The sequence below is a fragment of the Melopsittacus undulatus genome, chromosome 8 (genome assembly GCF_012275295.1).
Source record: "Melopsittacus undulatus isolate bMelUnd1 chromosome 8, bMelUnd1.mat.Z, whole genome shotgun sequence".
Taxonomy (NCBI): Eukaryota; Metazoa; Chordata; class Aves; order Psittaciformes; family Psittaculidae; genus Melopsittacus; species Melopsittacus undulatus.
This window is the reverse complement of record NC_047534.1, coordinates 9,060,357-9,080,075: the sequence shown is the minus strand read 5'-3', so window position 1 is coordinate 9,080,075 and position 19,719 is coordinate 9,060,357. Positions and strand designations below refer to the sequence as shown.

The window sequence follows — 19,719 nt, the reverse complement described above, 5'->3', positions numbered from 1 at the left end:
CCCCACTTGAGCACTACCCAGCTGGCTGCCTTCCCGCAGGGATGCTGGTGGGCATCAGCGGCCATGCGCAGAGCAGAGAGGGGCTCGGGGCAGACCTCCACCTTGGGGTGACTGAGCAACATGCCCTTTGCCTGCTGTGCAAGGCTGGCAGCCCACCGAGCACAAGGCAAGGTTAGAAGCTGGAAGCAAGGGCTGTGTTAACACGGGAAACTGCAGCAGTTGGACACCCAGGGTCAGGCAGAGATGGTGCCCAGGGCTGCAGAGGAGCACGGCCTTGTGCAGGCTTGGCACAGCCTGTAATTGTGGGGTTTAACCCATTTTGTGCTTTTATTTTTTTATAACCATGGACAGGCAAAGCTTTGACACAATGAAACAGCTTGGAAGAGGGCATCGCCAGGTGTGCCGCAGGTCCAAGGTTGGTTCAGGGACTTGCACTCTGCCCGTCTGCCAGGTCCATGCAGTCCTGTAACAGCAGAAAACCTTCAGCATCAGGCAGCAGTCATATTATTAGCAGTCTATATGCCCTACCAGGTCTCCTTCATGTGGTCTTTTTTCAAGGGGAAATAAACCCCAGATTTTTTAAAACTCACTGGTTAGGGAAACAATATAGGCAAAATACTATGAAATTGTGTGGTCCTGCTCCATTTCCAATTTACACCTTAAATGAGCATTGAATGAACTGCTTAGGAACACAATTGTATTCCCTTTTTATTCTTAGCTACAGGTTAAAGTTTTCGGCATTTTCTGGGACTTGAGTTGGGACAACCCATTTTTACAGGCACGATTCAACTAGAAACGGTTTGGGGTGGCACAAAGCTTTCAGTATAGTGAAGCATCCAGACTTACTCCAGAGACAGGAACTAATTCAATCAACTTTCATATATTAAATTTTCTTTGCATTAAGTAAAACCTGCTAAGAAAACTCCCCCCCCGGCCTCCCATTTGCAGTTCCATACATTCATCTGAAACTGTATGTCTCAAGGAAAAGCCTGCTGATGCATCAGAGCACTAAAAATGAAGGAATTTTGATTATTAGAAACCAAGGCATGCCTTCTCCCTTCTTAACTGTGTGCCATCCCTAGGTAAAACCAGTGTTACAAGCAATTAACTGCAAACTATGGAACAACACTCTTTGAGCATATTAATCTACTCCCAAAGCACAAGTGTTTATGCTTAAAGAGAGAGCAGGGAGCAGAGACCAGAGTAACTTTAATGCTGTCTCTAGCAGCAGACCCCCAGCACAGGGGTGGCACTGAGCTCCCTGTGCCCAGCACAGCAGCTGGACACCAGCTTTGCTCCCAGCGCAGGGAGGGTACACACACGTTGTGCACGCAGAGCTGGCTGCAGCCCCAGCTGCACTTGGGGTTATCTTCGGAGTTCACAAAGCATGAGGTGTGCTTTACCTGCTGGATGTAGCCCCAGAAGCACAGCCACGTCTCATGTACTCAGCCCTTCTGCCCCTCTCCTGCCTCACACTGTTTTCTGATTGCCCTCCAGGTCGGGAGCTCCTCAACGTGCTTCCATCCTGCTTTCACTGACCTCTCCTCAGGGTTCCCCCACCAATTTTTGGCATCATATGTACACAACACCCCCCTCCCTGTGAAACAGATACCTCATGGCTCCAAGGACAGACTAAAGGGCAAGAGTGCCTTCTGTTCACTTTCACCCCCAATGCTTGAGCAAAGCATGTGGCAGGTCTCAGATCAGCTTCCATGGACGCCAGAGCTTTTGGTGCTGCCCATAGATACCATGTGGAAGAGCATTAATGTTAATGGCAGTGACTGCTGAAACCATACCCCTTGTCTGAACCTGAGTTACAGGAAGAGACTGGCCTCCTACAGTGTGTGCTTTCCCAGGACACCCCATGGGCTCCCTCTCTACTGTGATTCATTGATAAGACAAGCCAGGAGGAAGCCAGAGAACAGAGATTTGCTATCAACCTCTCTGCAAGACAGAGGAGGAGTTTCACCTTGCAGAGTTAGAATTGAAACCCACCATCCACAATATGCTCAGAAAGAGGATACCCATGGACAGCCCTGCAGCAATCACTGTCCTCACCACTCTGTGCTGCCAATACACACAACTGTGTTGCCAAGCAGCCATGAGCCATATGCTGTGGTCAGTAAGAAGCGAAGGTCTTTCACCAGGGGACTGCATGCACAACCACATCAACAAGGTAAGCTCCTACCTATATTCATGCCCAGCCACAGCAACTAAGCGAAGGTTCAGCAACAAGGTCACCATGGCTCTTTTTTGACATCCTCTATCCAACACCATGCCCTACTCGAGAGCAGGGTGTCCACACTTTTAAGCTCCCTGAGCCACTGAGAGATGGCTTCTAGATACAGAGCAGAGACAGCATCTCTTGTAGCCTCCTTGCATTCTCTGCATTCCTTCCTCCACAATGGCAGGGTCACCATATCAGACTCGGCTGTTACATGGAGAACACACATGGTAGTGCTCTGAGTGCAAAAGAGAACAAAACACCCACTGCAATGTAAACTAGAGGAGGTTCCAGGCTGAATGCTGGTATCAGAGTTACAACACACACCTTCACACTGGAGCACTAACATCCTGGACAACAGCAAGGATATTGACCAACACAGACATCTGCCCAAGCAAGCGCTAAGCTTTTTAAGACTGGACTAAAGCAGCCAAACAACAAATGGAGGTGAAATAGTCACATGTATGTATTGTTTTCTTTCTAAAAACCAAAATATTAAAAGTAAGGAGATAATGGAACTTCATTCTGTGCTGCACTTGATGAACATATGGGAGGAAGATGGCTGCTGCCTGCCCTACCACATGCCAGCTCTAGATGGTTATTGATCTGGAACCTGAGGACCAGCGTGGCTGCAGGAAGGCTCTGCACTGGGGGGTGCATGGAGCAGACCATGGGCATGGGTAGAAGAGGCCATGGGCTACCCCCAGTAATTTCACAGGTCACCTAGGGAGCAGATACAGCCAGAGCCTGGGGCCCTTCCCCACCTCTGTTCCATCACAGCAGCACTGATGTGGCAGCAGAGCCAAACGATCCGTAACACTGTGAGGCTTTCCAGTCCAACACAAATAAACACTGCTGAAGACAGAACAGATCCCTACTCCTCCAGTTAAGACATGGAAAGACAATAGTGTCACGAGCCAGTCCCAGCTCTCTTCTGGGCAATGTCTTTGTTGTTCCATTTCTTGAATGGGCTGTAAGCAAGGTACAGATTTTTGTGCAGTCTCAATGTTGATAAAGAGAGCAATAAAAAACAATAATATAGGCCCACCCCTGCAAAGAACCAAAACCCAAAGCCTAATGCAGAAACTTGACACTTCCACCCTGCAGTGTGTCAATGTGTTCCGGTTGGGAACCATGCAGGTCCAGATCAATGGCTCACTCACTCAACCAGTTTCCATCATCTGGTCCCTAGTTTCTCTCAAATGGCTCTTGGTTCACCCACAGTGAACCACACAAGGGGGCAAAAGCCAACATCTTGGCTTTTCTTGTGCCACAAATACAACCAATGGAGCTCAACACAAAGATGAATTCTGCCAACAAGTATCACCCCAGTCTACATGCCACAATTAAATAGAATTTTATTTTCAATAAATATACAATCTGCATCAATACCAGACAATATGCCATGAAAAAATAAAATGTACAGAAGCAACTGACAGGACAGCTTGACCGTAGCTAAGTTCATTTGGTGACCTGAAGAACTACCTGGGTTAACACACACAACACAGAAAGAGCCACTGCAGTCTGTGAGGGAATTGAAATGGTGTATTTTGGGTCTTCTTACCTGCAAAAGTCCCCAGAGCAGGTTTCTTTTGCACAACACACGTTTGAAAAGACATGAGCTGGCTTTCCCAGTACAAATGCTATTGGAAAGGTTTACTTTGCTACATCATCACTGTATCTACTGGACGCACACAGGCTGCTATCGAGAGTGGCACGTCTCACCGCTGACATGACATCAGATCCATTTGACGCAGGGCCGCACGCATGCCCCAGCACACACATGTACATACTAACAGGAGCTTAATTCTGTTAAACTAGAACAAGGACAAAACTGGAGTCAGAATCAATTTCACCACAGGTTCTACTGCTTAAAAAAATAGTCTAGCCTAATTACCACGTTCACCAACGAGAGCACACAGGTACTTATATCTCCGAGAGGATGAGCCATGGATTTGGACTGCAAGGACAGCGGAGGCAACTCCCAACTCCTCCACCCGCTCAGCACTTGCTGCAGCACCTCCACGCACAGCCTGGCCACACTCCGCCATATGGGATGCGAAGAGCCGAGTGGTGCCGGGTGCAAGCTGCAAGAGGTCCAGCCAGGAGGGACACCGGTGGTCCCAGGGCAACAGCCAGGACTCAGTGGGACATGGTTCACAGAGGCCAGCATGGCCGGTTGGGTGCCGGCAGCCACTTCAATCCAACAGAGCTGCCATGGGGTGCGTGTAGTGAGGTGGGGTGGTTCGGTTGGTGGTTTATTCATGTGTCTTGTCCACCTGCTTGGCCTGGGTGCTGTTAGTCCCCACCTCATGTCACCTCCAGGGATGCTGGAGACACGCGGTCACACTCCTCCCGGGACCGCAGGCTGTGCCACTGCTCCACAGCCGTCCGGTGCGCATTGAGCATCCGGCGCCAGTGGTTGGACTCAGGGGCCCCTGTTGAGTACTGCCCGATCACGATCCTCCCGATGAAGTCGTTGCTGCTCTTCACGTTGTGCCCATACACTGGAGGGAGCAGAGACAGAGACTGGTCAAGGCAGAAGCATTGCTTGTCCATCCAGAGCCCTACCGCCAGAAAGCCAAATGCCCTACAAATGCCCCCTCCCACAGCACACCAGATGTCAGTGTTATTGGTATATAGCTCAGCATCTCAAAAATGTAGAGACCAAATCAGGAGTTTGAAAGGGATAAGACAAGCTGTACTACCAACCGAAATACAATGCAAACAAACGACACAAATCTGCAGTTATCACGGTGTTTAGCAAGAGTAGGTAAAGTAGAATCACGGAATGGTTTGGGCCAGAAGGGACCTTAAAGATCATCCCATTCCAATCCCCCTGCCACAGGCAGGGACTCCTCCCACTAGACCAGGTTGCTCCAAGCCCCATCCATCTTTGCTCTGAAGTAGAAATACATCAGGTAAAGGCATGACAAAAGCTCTGCTTGGGCACTGTGAAACGGTAAAAGCAGACAAGCAGCCTGCACCTGTGTAAAGGAAGAAGCAGCATCTCAAACTGTCCTCCTCCAAACACAAGTGTCATGAACCACTCCAAGCTAATCAGTAGCCTTCCCGACCCAGACAGGAACCACACACCTACAGGCTGTCAGCAGGGTATTTATACAGAAACAGCTTGCCATAATTATCACTGCAGTTACTTGTTAAAAGTCCAGGAAAGCAACCAAAGGAAAGACATCATCCCAACACCAAATCCTTTGGATTAGCCCAGTCTCCTGGAACAAAAGATCGCAGACAGCAGCAAACTCTAATGATGGGCCTGATCCCAGGAAAGTTAGCATGCTCCCACCGGACAGGAGCAAAAACACTTTGCAAATCGAAGCCCTGCATTGGCTCATTAGAAAGTTGAACAAAGAGTCTGTGCAAGCTGCAGCCAGAATACCCACAGGCACTGGCTGGAATATCAAGGCTTTCAAAATCTCCTCAGGAAAGAGAGGGATTTTTAAGAACAAATGTCTGCAGGGGCTCCAAATCCACCCAGGCTTGTGCAGCAAGAGCAAGTTCAAAGGGGGAGAGCACCCTGGCATGGAGCCGTGAGCCTGGCATGGAGCCCAGCACTGCCCCTGCCAGCAGCACCAGCTCCCCAGGGCAGCTGGAAACCAGCGCTGTCAGCAGAGCCACAATTGGGATCCCTCGTGGCAGCATGCCCTGGTGCAGCACACACACTTCCAAGCAGGCAGCACCCCCAGGACTAAACATTCGACCTTGCTTTAGCCACACATCTCTGTCAAGGCTGTGTATTTCCTATCATACCTGTCCCACAATTAGTGTAATTAGTATGCATGCTACTCAACATCTCTACCATCTCCTTTCTCTGCAAAGATTGGTTCCTAGCTACTGCATCAGTATGGGATCTTGCTCTGTGTGATGCAGGTACTACCTGCCAGTGCGTTCCCAAAACAAGCTGTACAAGGTTACATCTCACTTTATATCTCCTGACAGCTCTGGCACACACAGTTTATGGGGAGAAATGTTACTGCTCATCAAATTACCTGGGGACATTTTTGATAACGGCAATCGTTCAGCTGTCTAAATCATTTCTCCAAACAATCACAATGAATAGCAACTATCCTGAAACTCAGACCATTGTAAGTTTACCTTCAAACTAGTTAACCTCTGATAAGAAGACTTCATCTCTTCTGCTTGTCACCATCACTTACATAGAGGTGATGCTATCAGCTCTCTGTGACATGTTGCCAAGGAAGTGCCCCTGTCAAGAGGCCAGGCTGGTGTTACTTGGAAAGGCCTTTTGAGGATGTGGTGAAGAATTTTAAGCCATCCATCTCCAGCTAGTATACAGCTTGTCAGTTATTAACAAGTTCTCCTACAAAGCAAGGCCTCACAAGTACCACTAGCATGACTGTGATAAATGTCCTGCTATGATTTATTATCCTAGAGGAAACAAATATTGTAATAAAATCGCATAAAAGTACCCCCAAACCAAACGCCTCCTTAGTTTATTTATGTAGGATGAAAGAAGATGAAGCCTAACCCTGGGAGACAATACCAAGTAATTTAAATCAAGAAGTCTTAAAGGCCATCAGTTAATCACAGGGTAAATTAACAGTGGAGAAGTACCCAAGGCGAACCAATTCTTCAAAGCCAGTCCATGTCAGGGCTGTAAAGCAGGTATGTGTGCTACCCTTGATTTCACTGCTGATCCAAGTACTTTGAATTGTTCTAATGCATCTTGCTAATGTCAGGTAATTAGCATGTTGATTCCTTTAGGATATTAATAGGCTAACCATACAAGCACTGTTGCTTCTATCATTAACTAGTTTAGATAGCACAGAGGTAGACTTCTTGCTGAAGAACAGGGAAGACATCCAGAGAATCACAGAAGAGCAGAAGCTTCCCAGGGAATCCCTCCCAACTGAGCTCTGAGCAAGCTAAAGTTTGCTCTTCTAAAATACTAACCTTCAGCATAGAATCATAGAATAGTTAGGGTTGGAAAGGACCTCAAGATCATCTAGTTCCACCCCCCCCTGCCATGGGCATGCTCTGCCTGATCCCAAACTCCACAATACTGGGACCCCTGCAGCCAAGGCTGTCAGTAACTGAGATACTACAAGGCAGGTTTTCTTGGTTCCAGCAGTGCCTCATTCCTGGTTAGCACATCTAACATTCATGTGAGGAAGCAGTCCTCTATATATTCCGGGAAGCTGACAGATGACATGTGAGCTGCTGCATTGCTCTTCCACCATTTTCCAAGGCTAAATGCTAAATGCTCACACACAGACCATAAGAGGTGGCACTAGATTCAACCTCCACTATACAACCTTGCAGCTTTACTGCAGCAGCTTTCTGAAAAGATGAGTGATCTTTGTGTGCCAGAAATCCAGCTTCACCAGCCTTTAAAACTTAAGGTGCTAAGGCTAGTACTGCAAAAATAAACCCTTTTCTTTGCTCATATTCAGGAGCATGATTTTCCTCATTGCTGTCACCAGTTCTTCCAAGAACAGCTTGGAAAGGAGACCTGTAGGAGCTGCGACCTGCCCTGGCTGAAGGGGACCGGCTAAAGCAGCATGCATCTGCAGGAAGACCTGAGACCAAGCTCACACCTTAGGAGGAAAAAGGCTCCTGCTCTTTCCTTTCAGCTTCTTCCACAGCAGGTAGAGGTGAAGCCCCTGTGGTCCAGCCCGTGGGACAGCAGTTGGGCACTGCACCGCACTGAGCACAGGTTATAGTACAAGTAGATGGAGCTGTATTCCCTGATGCCTGAGCATCCCCTTCCAGAGCCTGAAAGGAGCTCAGAGTAGATTTCAGATTAAACCTTCCCTTGCCCACAAAAAACCCAGTAACTCCATGGAGCTGCTTAGAAGCAGAAAATGAGGTAATTACCATTTAGGGTTTCAGACTGACCCAGACTCTGATTATGGACAGAAAGACACTGCTTTCCATTTAAGAAACCTATTCTCCTGACAGAAGCTACACACCTGATGTCATGAGCTCTTATTCTACCATCACAGTAATTTACACAATAGCAACATCCATTTCTAGGCTAACATAGAACAAAAAGCAATTAAGGAAGCAGAGGTCAAACCAATTCCTTCTGCAGCTGCTCTTTACTGAGGGATGCATTTGGAAACAGAAAGACTTCTTTAAAAAAAATTAAATGTTTTTATAATAGAAGTGCTGAAAAATAAAAGAAAATTGAGTTCACTCACATTCATTAAAAGGGTTGAAATTTGAGGACAAGTAACGTAACGTAAATGAACCATTTTAATGTTATATACTCGTTGATGCAGTGCTCCTACATGAGCCATATCAGACTGATGAGGGCCTGGGTGCTACATTAAACTTTTCTTTGGGGTAGGGCACATGTTCCTGTGGGGCTCCCATGCAGGAGGGGTGGCTGGGTCACAGCCCCATTGCCTGTCCTGCTCCCACAGGGCTGAGCAGAACAGCACAGCAGGTACCAGGCAGTGAACAGTCCAGAGCTGCACCCCATCAGCAGCAAGGAATATCAGGAGATGCACTGGGACTTGGAGCTCCAACATCTGGCTCCAGGGGCAGCTCCAGCCTGAGCTTCCCCTTGTCCCCTACCAACTTCACATGGAATTGCTTTTCACCAGTTTCACATGTCACGGCATAACCTGGCACTTGCCCCTGAACCATGAGGTTGCCTGGGTGGCATCAAATCCAGACAAAATGCCCTTTACCTCTACACTAAGACTTGCAAACCAAGTAATTGCAAAGACCATGACTGCACAGTATTTGTGATTTATGAGTTATATGCAACAGTAAAATTTAAGCTGGCATTTCAGATATTAATTCATCCTTTGATTGAACACATTAGCTGCTTGAAATGATCAAGAAGAAGCACTAATTCAGAACATTTCCTTTCCTTAAGCTAACTTCAAAGCTATCAGTACCATTATGTGATGGGGGACAGGCTACAGCAGCAGCACCTTCCTCAGCTGGAGCCACAGAGCATCTGCATCTCCTGAAAACCCTCTGCCAGACAGAGCCCAGCAGTTACTCAGCAGTTACACCAGCGCTGCTCCACTGAGTACAGCCACACTGTGCCTCTGCTGCCGCCTGCAGCTGCCAGAGCCCCTGCAGCAGCCTCCCCTCCACTGCTGCCTCTCTAGGGGGAAAATCTCCAGGTGGAGAAACCTGAGTGCACTGGAGAGGGTGAGAGCTCCGGCACCAAGAATTTGACTCTACTTCAGTCCCTTACATCAGTCACCTGCAAAGCAATTAAAACCATTTAGCTCTGAAGAAAATAACAAGCAGGAATGTGCCTCTGATTTTCATCTGTCTTCTTACTCAGTGTAGGCATCACACAGAACACCTTCACCCACTTTATACTAGGTTTATACACCTGGTTTATACACTGGGTTATACACTCAGTTTGCCATTAGCTTATTTACAGCACAATTACAGCACACCACCACCCACTCTCTAACAAGTTGTCCCCAAAGTTTTCTACATTCTAGGGTTTTTTTTTCAATGCAATTTGCTTGCATCCAGCATATTTTAAAAGGCCTTAAACAAGAGAGCATCCCTCACTGCAGCTCATGTGCACCCCTCTGACACACAACGCTGGCACACAACATGCCAGCTGGCACAATTACAGAGCCAGCCCACTGCTGCAGGCACAGCCCCAGGAACCAGCATCCCAGTGGAAGAAACCCTGAAGGAATTAGAGGGCCCTGCTCTCTTCCTCTCCTCTACAGAATAAAGCTATTCATTCTAAACATTAGAGAGCAAAAATCCACCTCAACTTTTATACCTGGTCTAGAGGAGAGTATCTGGTGCCTGGGTCAACCATCGGGCATGGAAGTCATTAACTAAACCCTATCCACCATCATAAACCTGCAATTACCTTTGTCACAGGCTGTAGAAGTGTGGTACCCCTGGCCCACCAAGCTAGGAACTGAATAAACACCTACACAGTTGATATTCTTACTGCAAGGGCTGTGCAGCACAGGCACACCTAACCCTGTAGCCATGCCTGCTGTAAGCTGTAAAACACCAGAAACCTTCATCCACCAGCATCCTGCTCCAGCAGCCACACTGCACACTGTGCCCAGACACACCCTTGGAGTACAGCCAAACCAGGGAAAAAGGGAAAAGTCAGCAAAGGCATGGCCAAGGCTACACACAGCCTGTTGTGTCTCAGGTCTCAGCAGACCATGGGGTCTCTGTCAGGAACCTCAATCCTGTTGGCACTGACCCATCAGCACTTCCCCACCTTAGCCTCAGGACTTGGCAGGGTCTCAAGTGCTCTGTTCCACACACAGGCAATGCTTGCTCCCCCATCCTTTGCAGGCAGAAACCAATGTCCAGGCTTTTCTATGCTCGCTGCTGAGCAATTCCCGCAGCTATAGTGGGTCTGAGCTATGAGGTTAAGCAGGTCTGAAGACTACTTCTGAACTGCTTGACATCAATATTGAAAAGCTGTTTAGCACAAGGAGGCTGCTGCTAGGAGCAGGCAGCAGCAGGACTAATAATGCACACTGTGAAGGTCACAGGTACAGACCAGATTCTGCCCCTTGCTCCTTCTGCATGGCCCGTGATATTTAGTAGAGAAGAAAGAGAAGATGCAGTGATTTCATATCTATCAATTTAATCTCCATCAGGCTCTGATGTGCATGTAAAACTCACTTCCCAGCATCTCCTCTGTGAGGCTGCTCCCTGCAACATCTGTGCCTGCCCAGCTCCATAGGGAATCGGTAACTCTTGAGCACATGGCCAAATCCTGGCCATGCACAGAACCCACCGCAGCTCCGGTATCCAGCTGCTGCTCCGTAGAGGGTAACACTGCCACAGCAAGGGAACTCCCTGTAGAAAACCACTTTCCTCCTCCACTTCCTCTAAGTGCCCTGTGCTCTGGCTGGGGCAGCCTGGGAGGAGGACCCTGCAGATGCACCCAGTGGTGCCCCCGAGCCAAGCATTCAGCTAATTGGGGTCTGATATCAGACAGGGAGAGGAAAGTCCCATAGGAGAGAGCAGGGACCCAGGGAGCAGGGGAAACACACAAGCATGTACCACAGAGGTCTCAAGGACATGCAGGGATGACACCTCATGAAATTAGCTCATCAGGAGACACTGGAGTAACAGACTGGATGCACTTATTGCAACAGCCTGGAGCATACTGAAAAGCAGCACCTACAGCTGCCTTTTTCCACCTCCAATTCCTCTTTTTATTTTTTCTTGTTTTTAATTGCATCTCCATTCTCGGCACTAGGAGCCCCAGATCCAACAAAGCCCATGAATGGTTTCATGCATATTCATACACCTCACAGGAACAGGCTCCAGCACCAGTGCTGTACAGCACCTGTAAACACGGGCAGGGATGGCCGCACAGGACAGGCAGCCTCTGCCAGTAACCCATGTATCTCCTCCGACACCCATGGAGCCAGGCACAGGCATTTCATCTCCAGACACTGCTCTGCCGCCCAGAGCGGCTCCTGCCACTGACATTTTTCATTTGATACACAGAAGATTATGGCCTTGTGAGACGTTTGAACAATTTCTTTCACCACGGCATGAGCCAAACAAGATGAAACACCGAGGTCGAGACAGGCATGACACTGCTTAAATTAATGGGCTTGGCAAAATGAGCAAGTGCTGACGAGCAGCCTGGACAGAGGAGGGTTTGCTACTTTCTTCAGGAGAAAAAGATTCCCAAACATTCCAGAAAGCTCCAGGACAAGTAGCTCCTGCCATGTCTGCAATGCGGTTATTAACTAAGTCTGTCCACTTGAAGAATCTAATTTTGCCTTCTAAGCAAGCAACAGATGAGCTCAGGAAGCGTCAGCATCTTGCTCTCACCAGGATTAACAGTGTTTCACTCCTCCTTGTTAAAGCAGCGAGTCTGCAAAAAATGCCAAAACCATCCCTGGAGCATCTTCCCTGAGTGAGCCTGAACCAAGCTTGGGGCTGCAGGACCCCACTTAGTGTCTCCAGCTGACCCCACTGGTTGCTCTGCTGCCCACTGCTCCAGGCTGACAAAAGGCACCTATCATGGAGACCAGGAAGCCACAGGTGGGGACCTGGAGGATGGAGGGCAATGGAGAAGGATTCTGAAGCCCACGCATCACTCCTGCTGCATAGAGGCTCCTCCAGGCAGGGTGGTCACCAGGAGGCCAGGGTTTCCCACTGCAAGCACAGCTCCCCATGCTCCTCTCCCACCACCCCAAGAGCAGGAGATGTCCCCACAAGACCTGGCAGGTCACCCCGTGTGGCCACAGGGTGCTGGGTGGGAGCACTCTGCTCTCCCCAGACCTGAGCACAGAGCATATGGTGTCTGGTGCATAAATACATGAAGTATTTTATAACGCCAGACACAAAGGCCAAATTCTGATCTAAATTAAACAGGTATAAATCCCCAGAAAATCCAGTGCTGACATCAATGGGTTTTTCTTTTTTTTCCCTTTGGCTAAGATAGGATTACACAGGTTTAGGCACAAATTAGATTCTGCTTCTGAGCTCCACATCTGTGGAATATACAGACAGGCCAATACTTCAGAAACACACGTCTAATAGACAATAAGAAACAATTTTCTAGCAGCAAGTTGCCTAATTATCTATCCATCTGAGAGATATTACGGTGCTCAACATGAGAGCATTTCAAAACAGAAACCGCTTCTTTCTCCTGCATCCCAGCATGGGGAAAAAAACCTAATCATTTGCCTCATATATTAGAGAAGATTCCCCTCCACCCTCCATGCTTGTGTGCAAAAGGCAAAATACCCAGATACTTCTTTATGGGAAACGAAAAGCAACAGGAGAAAGGAGAGATGAGCACCTGTCTGAAGCAGCAAGTCAAAATGTACATGTGTAATGACCCCAAACACATCCTGGCTTCCACCCATGCAAATGGGCACCTAAAGATGTTGCTGGCATTGGAAGGTCATGTTTTCACACAGCCAGGCAAATTAAAATTCAGGGGTATTTCTGGAGAAGCCTGAGGAAAAAACCCACTAACAGCCTTCAACCTGCTCAGCTAATTGGGACATTTGGAAAATGGCCTGTTATTTACAAAGGTACCACTGAAAAGCATTGCTATGTCTGCATCCCATCCATGGCACTTTCACAAATCTACTGCAGCACAGGCAAACACCAAAAGCATCACCTTGTCTCCAGTGTCTACACCACAGTCTGACCCCCAGAGCTGATGGGAAAAACAGGAACAGTTTTAAGATCATAGAATCATAGAATAGTTAGGGTTGGAAAGGACCTTAAGATCACCTAGTTCCAACCCCCTGCCACGGGCAGGGACACCTCCCACCAAAAGGTTGGAGGAACTTCAGCCATCTTCTTCTCAGCCAGGACCTAAGAGACCCAATGCCTACAGACCTGACTTTAGGACTCACCCAGAATGAATCCTAGTTAGTTTTATTTCCAGCTGCAATGACTAAGTGTGGGTCTGTGAGCTGTAAGCCTCTGGTGCAGCAGCTTTCCCCTCCTCTTAGCCTGGACTCACTTGGAAGGTGAGGTCTAGAGCTGATGATCAACTTCGGCCCATCTCAAAGCAGCCTTTTCTGCCAGGTCAGGGCTGCTCTCCTCATCCCCCCGTCTCCACCACCTCTGACTGACCCAGAAACTCTGCTATGTTGGTCTAAAGCAGCCCAAAACCTTTTCTATAAAACATCCAACTAATGTTGGACATCATACAGAATCAAACTGGTCTGCAGCAGAGCATCCCCAGCACCCCCAAGAGTGAAGGGTGACAGTAGGCAGAGCTGTGCTCACCAGGGGCTGTCTGGGCCATTAGTGACCACTTTTTCCAGATACAGAAACATCCCAAAGTATCCACCTCCAACAGGAAGTCAGGATTTGAAAGAAGAGTCAGTTCCTCTCCTCTCAAGCTGTAATGCCACAAAAGCAATGAATATGCTCAAACAGGCAGCATTCAGTGAAAGCAAACCAAACTACCCAGAACTGCATCATTAGCAATACACACCAACAGTGACTTTTTTCTCCTCTAAAAACTCCAGCTTGATTAAATGGTCCTTAAATTTTCCCAAAGGCCAAGGGAAAATGAGCCAACAGAGGACCAGGTATATTGCTATTGAGGAGCAATTTGTTATTTTAATCAAGTACTGCCCATTCCGGGAAGTTAATTAGAGTTAACTAATGGGAATAAAGCATCAAAGGGATCTGGGGGTCTGAAGACATGCATTGCTACAGCACTCGGTGCACAGACAGCTTGATGGTATTGTCAGTGCCTCTGCAGTAGCTATTGAAACCCCAGGTATAGGTGTGCAAAGAGTCACTGCTCAATGCTACCTCAGGAACTAAAATAAGTAAAGAAATTGCATTTAAAAAATGATCCTAACTCTTTATAGAAGAGTACAGTCCTGGTACAGTCCATTTTTAAAACATAGTGAAAAGTGAAGAGAATCATATAAAATCCTATGAATGGTTCAAAGGAGAGTGCTTGTGGGCTGCATCCTCAGCCAGTACTTCAGATGAAGATCTTACCAGCTTTCACACATGTAACAAGGCTCCATCAACATGTAAACCCTATCCCAGCCCACTTGCCTCCCCCAGCCAGAGCATCCTGTCCTGCTGGAGCCATGGCCACCTTTCACAGGGGATCAGTGCAGTGGGATGAGCCCCAGCACTGCTCTCCATCAGACACCACCAGCCCTGATTATTGTCCCAGCTCCTGCTATGCTCTCAGCCAGTTCAGACAGCAAAGAAGGTTTTCCCTCTGGATTTGCACAGACCAGTACCCAGAGCACAAAAATGATTCTTCCCTTTTTGGGGACCCTGCTTGCTTCACAAGCCCTAAAGATGCTGTCATGTAAACATGAACAAGAGATTATTTAGATGGAGAGACACACACACAGACTCACCACAGGACCTCAGGGAGATACATATTTCCTATCTGTGAGCACTGAAGGTTGTATTTTTTATGGTAAGTGATCAAAAGATGTTAACGACCCACCAAGATGCAGCTTGCCCTGGAGCACTGATGGTTTTTATTGGACCATCTGTGCTTTACTGCAACACAAACAGCATTACCAATGATTGTTATTAACAACATTATAATCACTAACAAAATACCACAGTGCTCAGATTTCAGGTGTTGTCTCACCTCCTGCTGCACAGCCCATGTTTTCCAAACATTAGGCTGGGATTTAGAGGATAACCTGCACAAAACCCATCAGTGAGGAGAGGGCACGGGGCACATAACCATCCTGAGCTCAGAAGCTTCAGTCACACTTTAAATATCCTCCTCTCTGCTTGGAAATTACCTTAGGCAGCAGCTGACAGCACTGCTTCCAGAGCCAAACTCCACCTTCCCTTCACCATGGGACAGTTGTATATATACCACAGGTATACATGGTTAGGAGAATATACCATCTTTTAAACCCCACCCCATTTCTCTGCAAGAGGTGAACCCAGACTTACTTTCATTTAAAGAGAAGATGCACAGGGAGGGTATGTATCAAGTTGCCAAAAATCCCCCAAAAGTGGAAAAAAAAACCCACCCATAAAAGTGCATTTCTGTTACAGGATGTGTCCTAGGTTCAGCAGTAGCAGTCATTTTTCTCCTTCTTAGTAGCTGGTGCAGTGCTGTGGTTTTGACTTTCAGCCTGGGAACAGCGCTGATAACACTGATGTGTTTAGTTGCTGCTTAGCAATGTTTAGTCTGATCAATGACTTTCTGAGTCTCATGCTCTGCCAGGGAGGAGGAGAAGCTGGGAGGAAGCAGAGAGAGGATACCTGACCGAAACTAACCGAAGAGGTATTCCATACCACAGCATGTCATGCCCACTATATAAACTGGGGGCAGTTACCTGGAAGGGCTAGATCACTGCTCAGTCTGGCTGGGTATCGGTTGGTGGGTGGTGAGCGGTTGTATTCTCTCCCCTTGTTATTTCCCTTATCATTATTATTATTGGTGATAGCAGCAGTGGTTTGAGTTACACCTTAGTTACTGGACTGCTCTTATCCCAACCCGTGGGAGTTGCATTCTTTCCATTCTCCTCCCCATCCCTCCAGGAGCAGGGGAAGAAAGGAGGGGAGCGAGAGAGCAGCTGCATGGTTCCGAGTTACCGACTGGACTTAAACCACAACAGCATATGTACAGATGCTCATTACCTATACAACATGTTTGATGGAGTAAATGAAAAACAAGTATCTTCTTCATTAACTGTTGCCTCATTCATCATCTATTTTTCTGTCAGGACATTATACCGTTATGATTATCAGCTGCTTTCCTGTTTTTAGCCTATTCTGGGATTCTGTGACTCTCGCAGCAGTGATCCTGATCCTAGAAGATTCCTCCTGGAAAGGACATCTCCACCTAAGCTTATCCCCCCTCATCTTAGGCACTAAACAGGGACATGTGAGTTAGTGACAGTTGCAGCAGGCACCTGAGGCAGAAACAGAGAGGAAGGCAGAAAGACTGCTTGCACAAGGTGTCCTACACCAATGTGGAAGAAGCAGCATTTTGGTCTATAAATGCCAGTAATTTACAGTGTTGAACCCTAGTATGCCTTAGGAAAGAGCTAAGAACCAGTCCAAACCCCTCCAAATGTTGGCTAATGCAGAGCTCACCCTGTGTACCTCATCTTGGAGACACCCACTGCCTGTCTCCTAGTCCAGCTGCACTTCAGTCCAAAGTCCAGTTCTCCAGAGCATCACCAGGAAAGCGCTTTTTGGAAAACCATCTACCCACAGTGTTTGTGCACACAGCCCTGCTAAAGTTGGAGCAAAACTGTGCCTGAATTTTTACTACAGTAAGAACCAAACCCAGACTGCTTGATTCAAGATGCACAGGAGAAAAAACACACAGGGGGAAAAGAATTAATCTTACTTTGTCTACATAGTGCTTTACTTTGCAGTGTGGTACCAACCGCCCAGAGGGAGACAGGAGCCTCAGCTGATAAGGACTGGCACAGCTCTACTGATTTCCAGTGAAGCCAAGCCAATGTAAAGACAGCTGCAGACTAGGTCCAAAATATGAAGCCACAAAAAAGGTTCCTTTAAATTATTGAAGATACACTGACTTCTGGCTCCCATGACTGCTTTTACAGCTCGCTCTTCATTCAAAGCATCATCACCCACCAATCAAGCAGGCCTATTTTCCTTCTCAATTGGACTTTGACTCAACAGCAAATTTAATTAACTGACCTAATGGACTAGAGCTGTGGATTAAAAAAAAATAAGGAATACAAAACAACTCCCACAAAACACACAACAGAAAGAACCATCACTGCAGCCAAAAAAACCCCAACCCCCAAGGGAAAGCAAAAACCTAGAAAAGAAAAATGTGCCTCATTCTCCTGCTTTCTGGAGATGCAGAATAATAAAAAGATCCTCACGCTGCGAGGTACAGCTTCTCCATGGGGGCAACCATTTGCTCTTTATTGTCTTTTAACAGAAGATCCCAAAGGCCTTTACAAACTTTTATGCTGTGCAATACCCTAACATGCCAAGAAGGCAGCTATATGGAGAATACCACCATCCCCAGCCCAGAGCTTCAGCCAAGCTGCATGCTGATACTCATTTTATTAAAACCTCATAGATGCACACAAGAGGAAACTGGTGCTGCACTCGCTGTTGGGGTTAGGCTTCCACCAACATCTGGAGCATTTCCATCACTTAGGTGAACACTAAATGTGGCTCAGCATCTTCACCACCACCATGTCCCCTGAACTACCTCACTCTTGTGACACACAGAGTGCCAATTCAGAAAGGTCCTCACAACAAGATGAGCTCTTTGCTTCTTTAACAATGGGAGGCAGTGCAGATACTGAACCAGAAGACTGTACACACACAACAGCACGACCAGCACCCCTGGCTCCAGCTATATATTGGCTGCACAAACCATGTATAACAACAGAGTCCCACCCACAGCAAAAGCAGCAAGCCCAATGAAGCCTGCAGTGCTATGCCCACGCCACTCATCACCTTTCAGTCTGACAGCAGCCATGAGAACCTGGTGCTGCTGCTCCTCCGAAGAGCTCTGCATGCTCCTTCCCAGCTTTGAAGCGCTGGTGACATTTCTGGCCTGGGATTATGTTTTGCAACATTCAAAGTGAGTAACACGTCCCTTAGAAAGTGAAGCACCACTTAAAAGGAGCACTACTGAAATCTGACTGCATTATGTGTGATTATAAATCACGTAACTACCCACTGACTTGCTTGAGAATACATCCACCTGCACAGAAAAAAATAATCAGGCATTCACTCATTAATGCTAAACTCCATCAACCAGGGTGAACAGCAGCAAGTCCCCTCACCCTTCTGCCTATATAGAGCAGCTACTATGTCTGCTTTTTCTTCGTCTATTAGGAAAAGGGGAAAACAAGGAAAAGCATATTTCACGCCAGTCACAAGATCACCTAGATGGAAGCTTCTAGGAACAAATTCATCACAACACATGCAAGGTACAGGCAGGGTGATGTGCATGCAAAGCAGTGATTAATTATAGACTTTTTGTTGAGGAAATTTCTGAGTACGAAGGGTAACATTTAAATTGCTCATCAGCATCTCTTTTGTTATAACATGTTTGGAAACACACTAATTGGTTGGAATTAGGCTCTTTGTACCAGCTTTGACACCTGTATCTGCCATGTAAGAAATAAAATGAAAAAACACTTCAAAATATATTCCTTCAGATGCACATTCCTATCTGTTCCTCAAAAGATGGTGAGTAATGGGTAGAAAGCTGACAAAAAACATGCTTGTGAAGCATGGGAACCCAGTGTGGCAGAAAAGCTGGGTTCCACTGCCCAACCCTTCTGTTCTTCCAGAGGACAAGAGGGTCTAACCCTTGTCCTGACAGTGCCCAGGCTCCACAGCACACACAGCCTGGGTGAAGCCATGGCATGGGAGATAAACCCACTGCTTCTTACGGGTCCCTGCAGCCCTGCCCATGAGCTCCACCGTCATGGAACAGCAAACAAGGCCATTGCCATGGTGGGTCCATGGCCTCAGTTCAGCCCCAGCACTACTGCCCAGCCTGCAAGCAAGAGCACAGCTGAAGCCTCATTGCTGTGCTCTGCTACTCCTGCTCTGAGCAGCATGTCAGTTGCCAACTTTACTGACTGTGTTCATGCCCAGAGAACAAAAATAGGAGATTCAGAAATTGCATAAAAATAAGAATTCCTATCGCAGCCAATCATGCCCAGTGCTGACAGGGCTTCCGAGTGAGGTTAGCTCTAGGACTCCTCCTGGCCCGCAGCCTGTGTGGTCTGTCACTTGGTCTATCTCAGCTGTGCCATTCAGGGCTTGACACTAAGTTCCAGTCCTTTAAACAAAGGCATGAACAAACCTGTTTACAGAACAGGTAATGCCAGTATCAAACACCTGCAGCTGCATCACCTCACCAGCAAATTATGTCAAGTACCAGCAGTTATCCTTGCCTGTGTTTGGGATTGTTCAATATTTCCCTCTCATTCTTCCAATTTTTGACTTTATGCCAAGTGCAGTCAGTGCCTCCTCCTCCTCTGCACAAAACCATTCCAAATGGCACCAACTAAGCACAGGATGACAAGGTGTGC

The 19,719-nt window shown here is 47.4% G+C and overlaps 1 protein-coding gene across 1 annotated transcript in view; it reads right to left on the bottom strand.

The window, feature by feature from the left end:
* Positions 1 to 3,999: 3,999 nt before the first annotated feature.
* Positions 4,000 to 19,719, bottom strand: part of SYT17 (synaptotagmin 17) — a 39,076-nt gene continuing 23,356 nt past the window's right edge. The window contains exon 8 of the mRNA XM_034065568.1: positions 4,000 to 4,731. Within this exon, the coding sequence (XP_033921459.1) occupies positions 4,535 to 4,731 (197 nt within the window). The 3' untranslated portion in view covers positions 4,000 to 4,534. The remainder of the gene's footprint in view (positions 4,732 to 19,719) is intronic.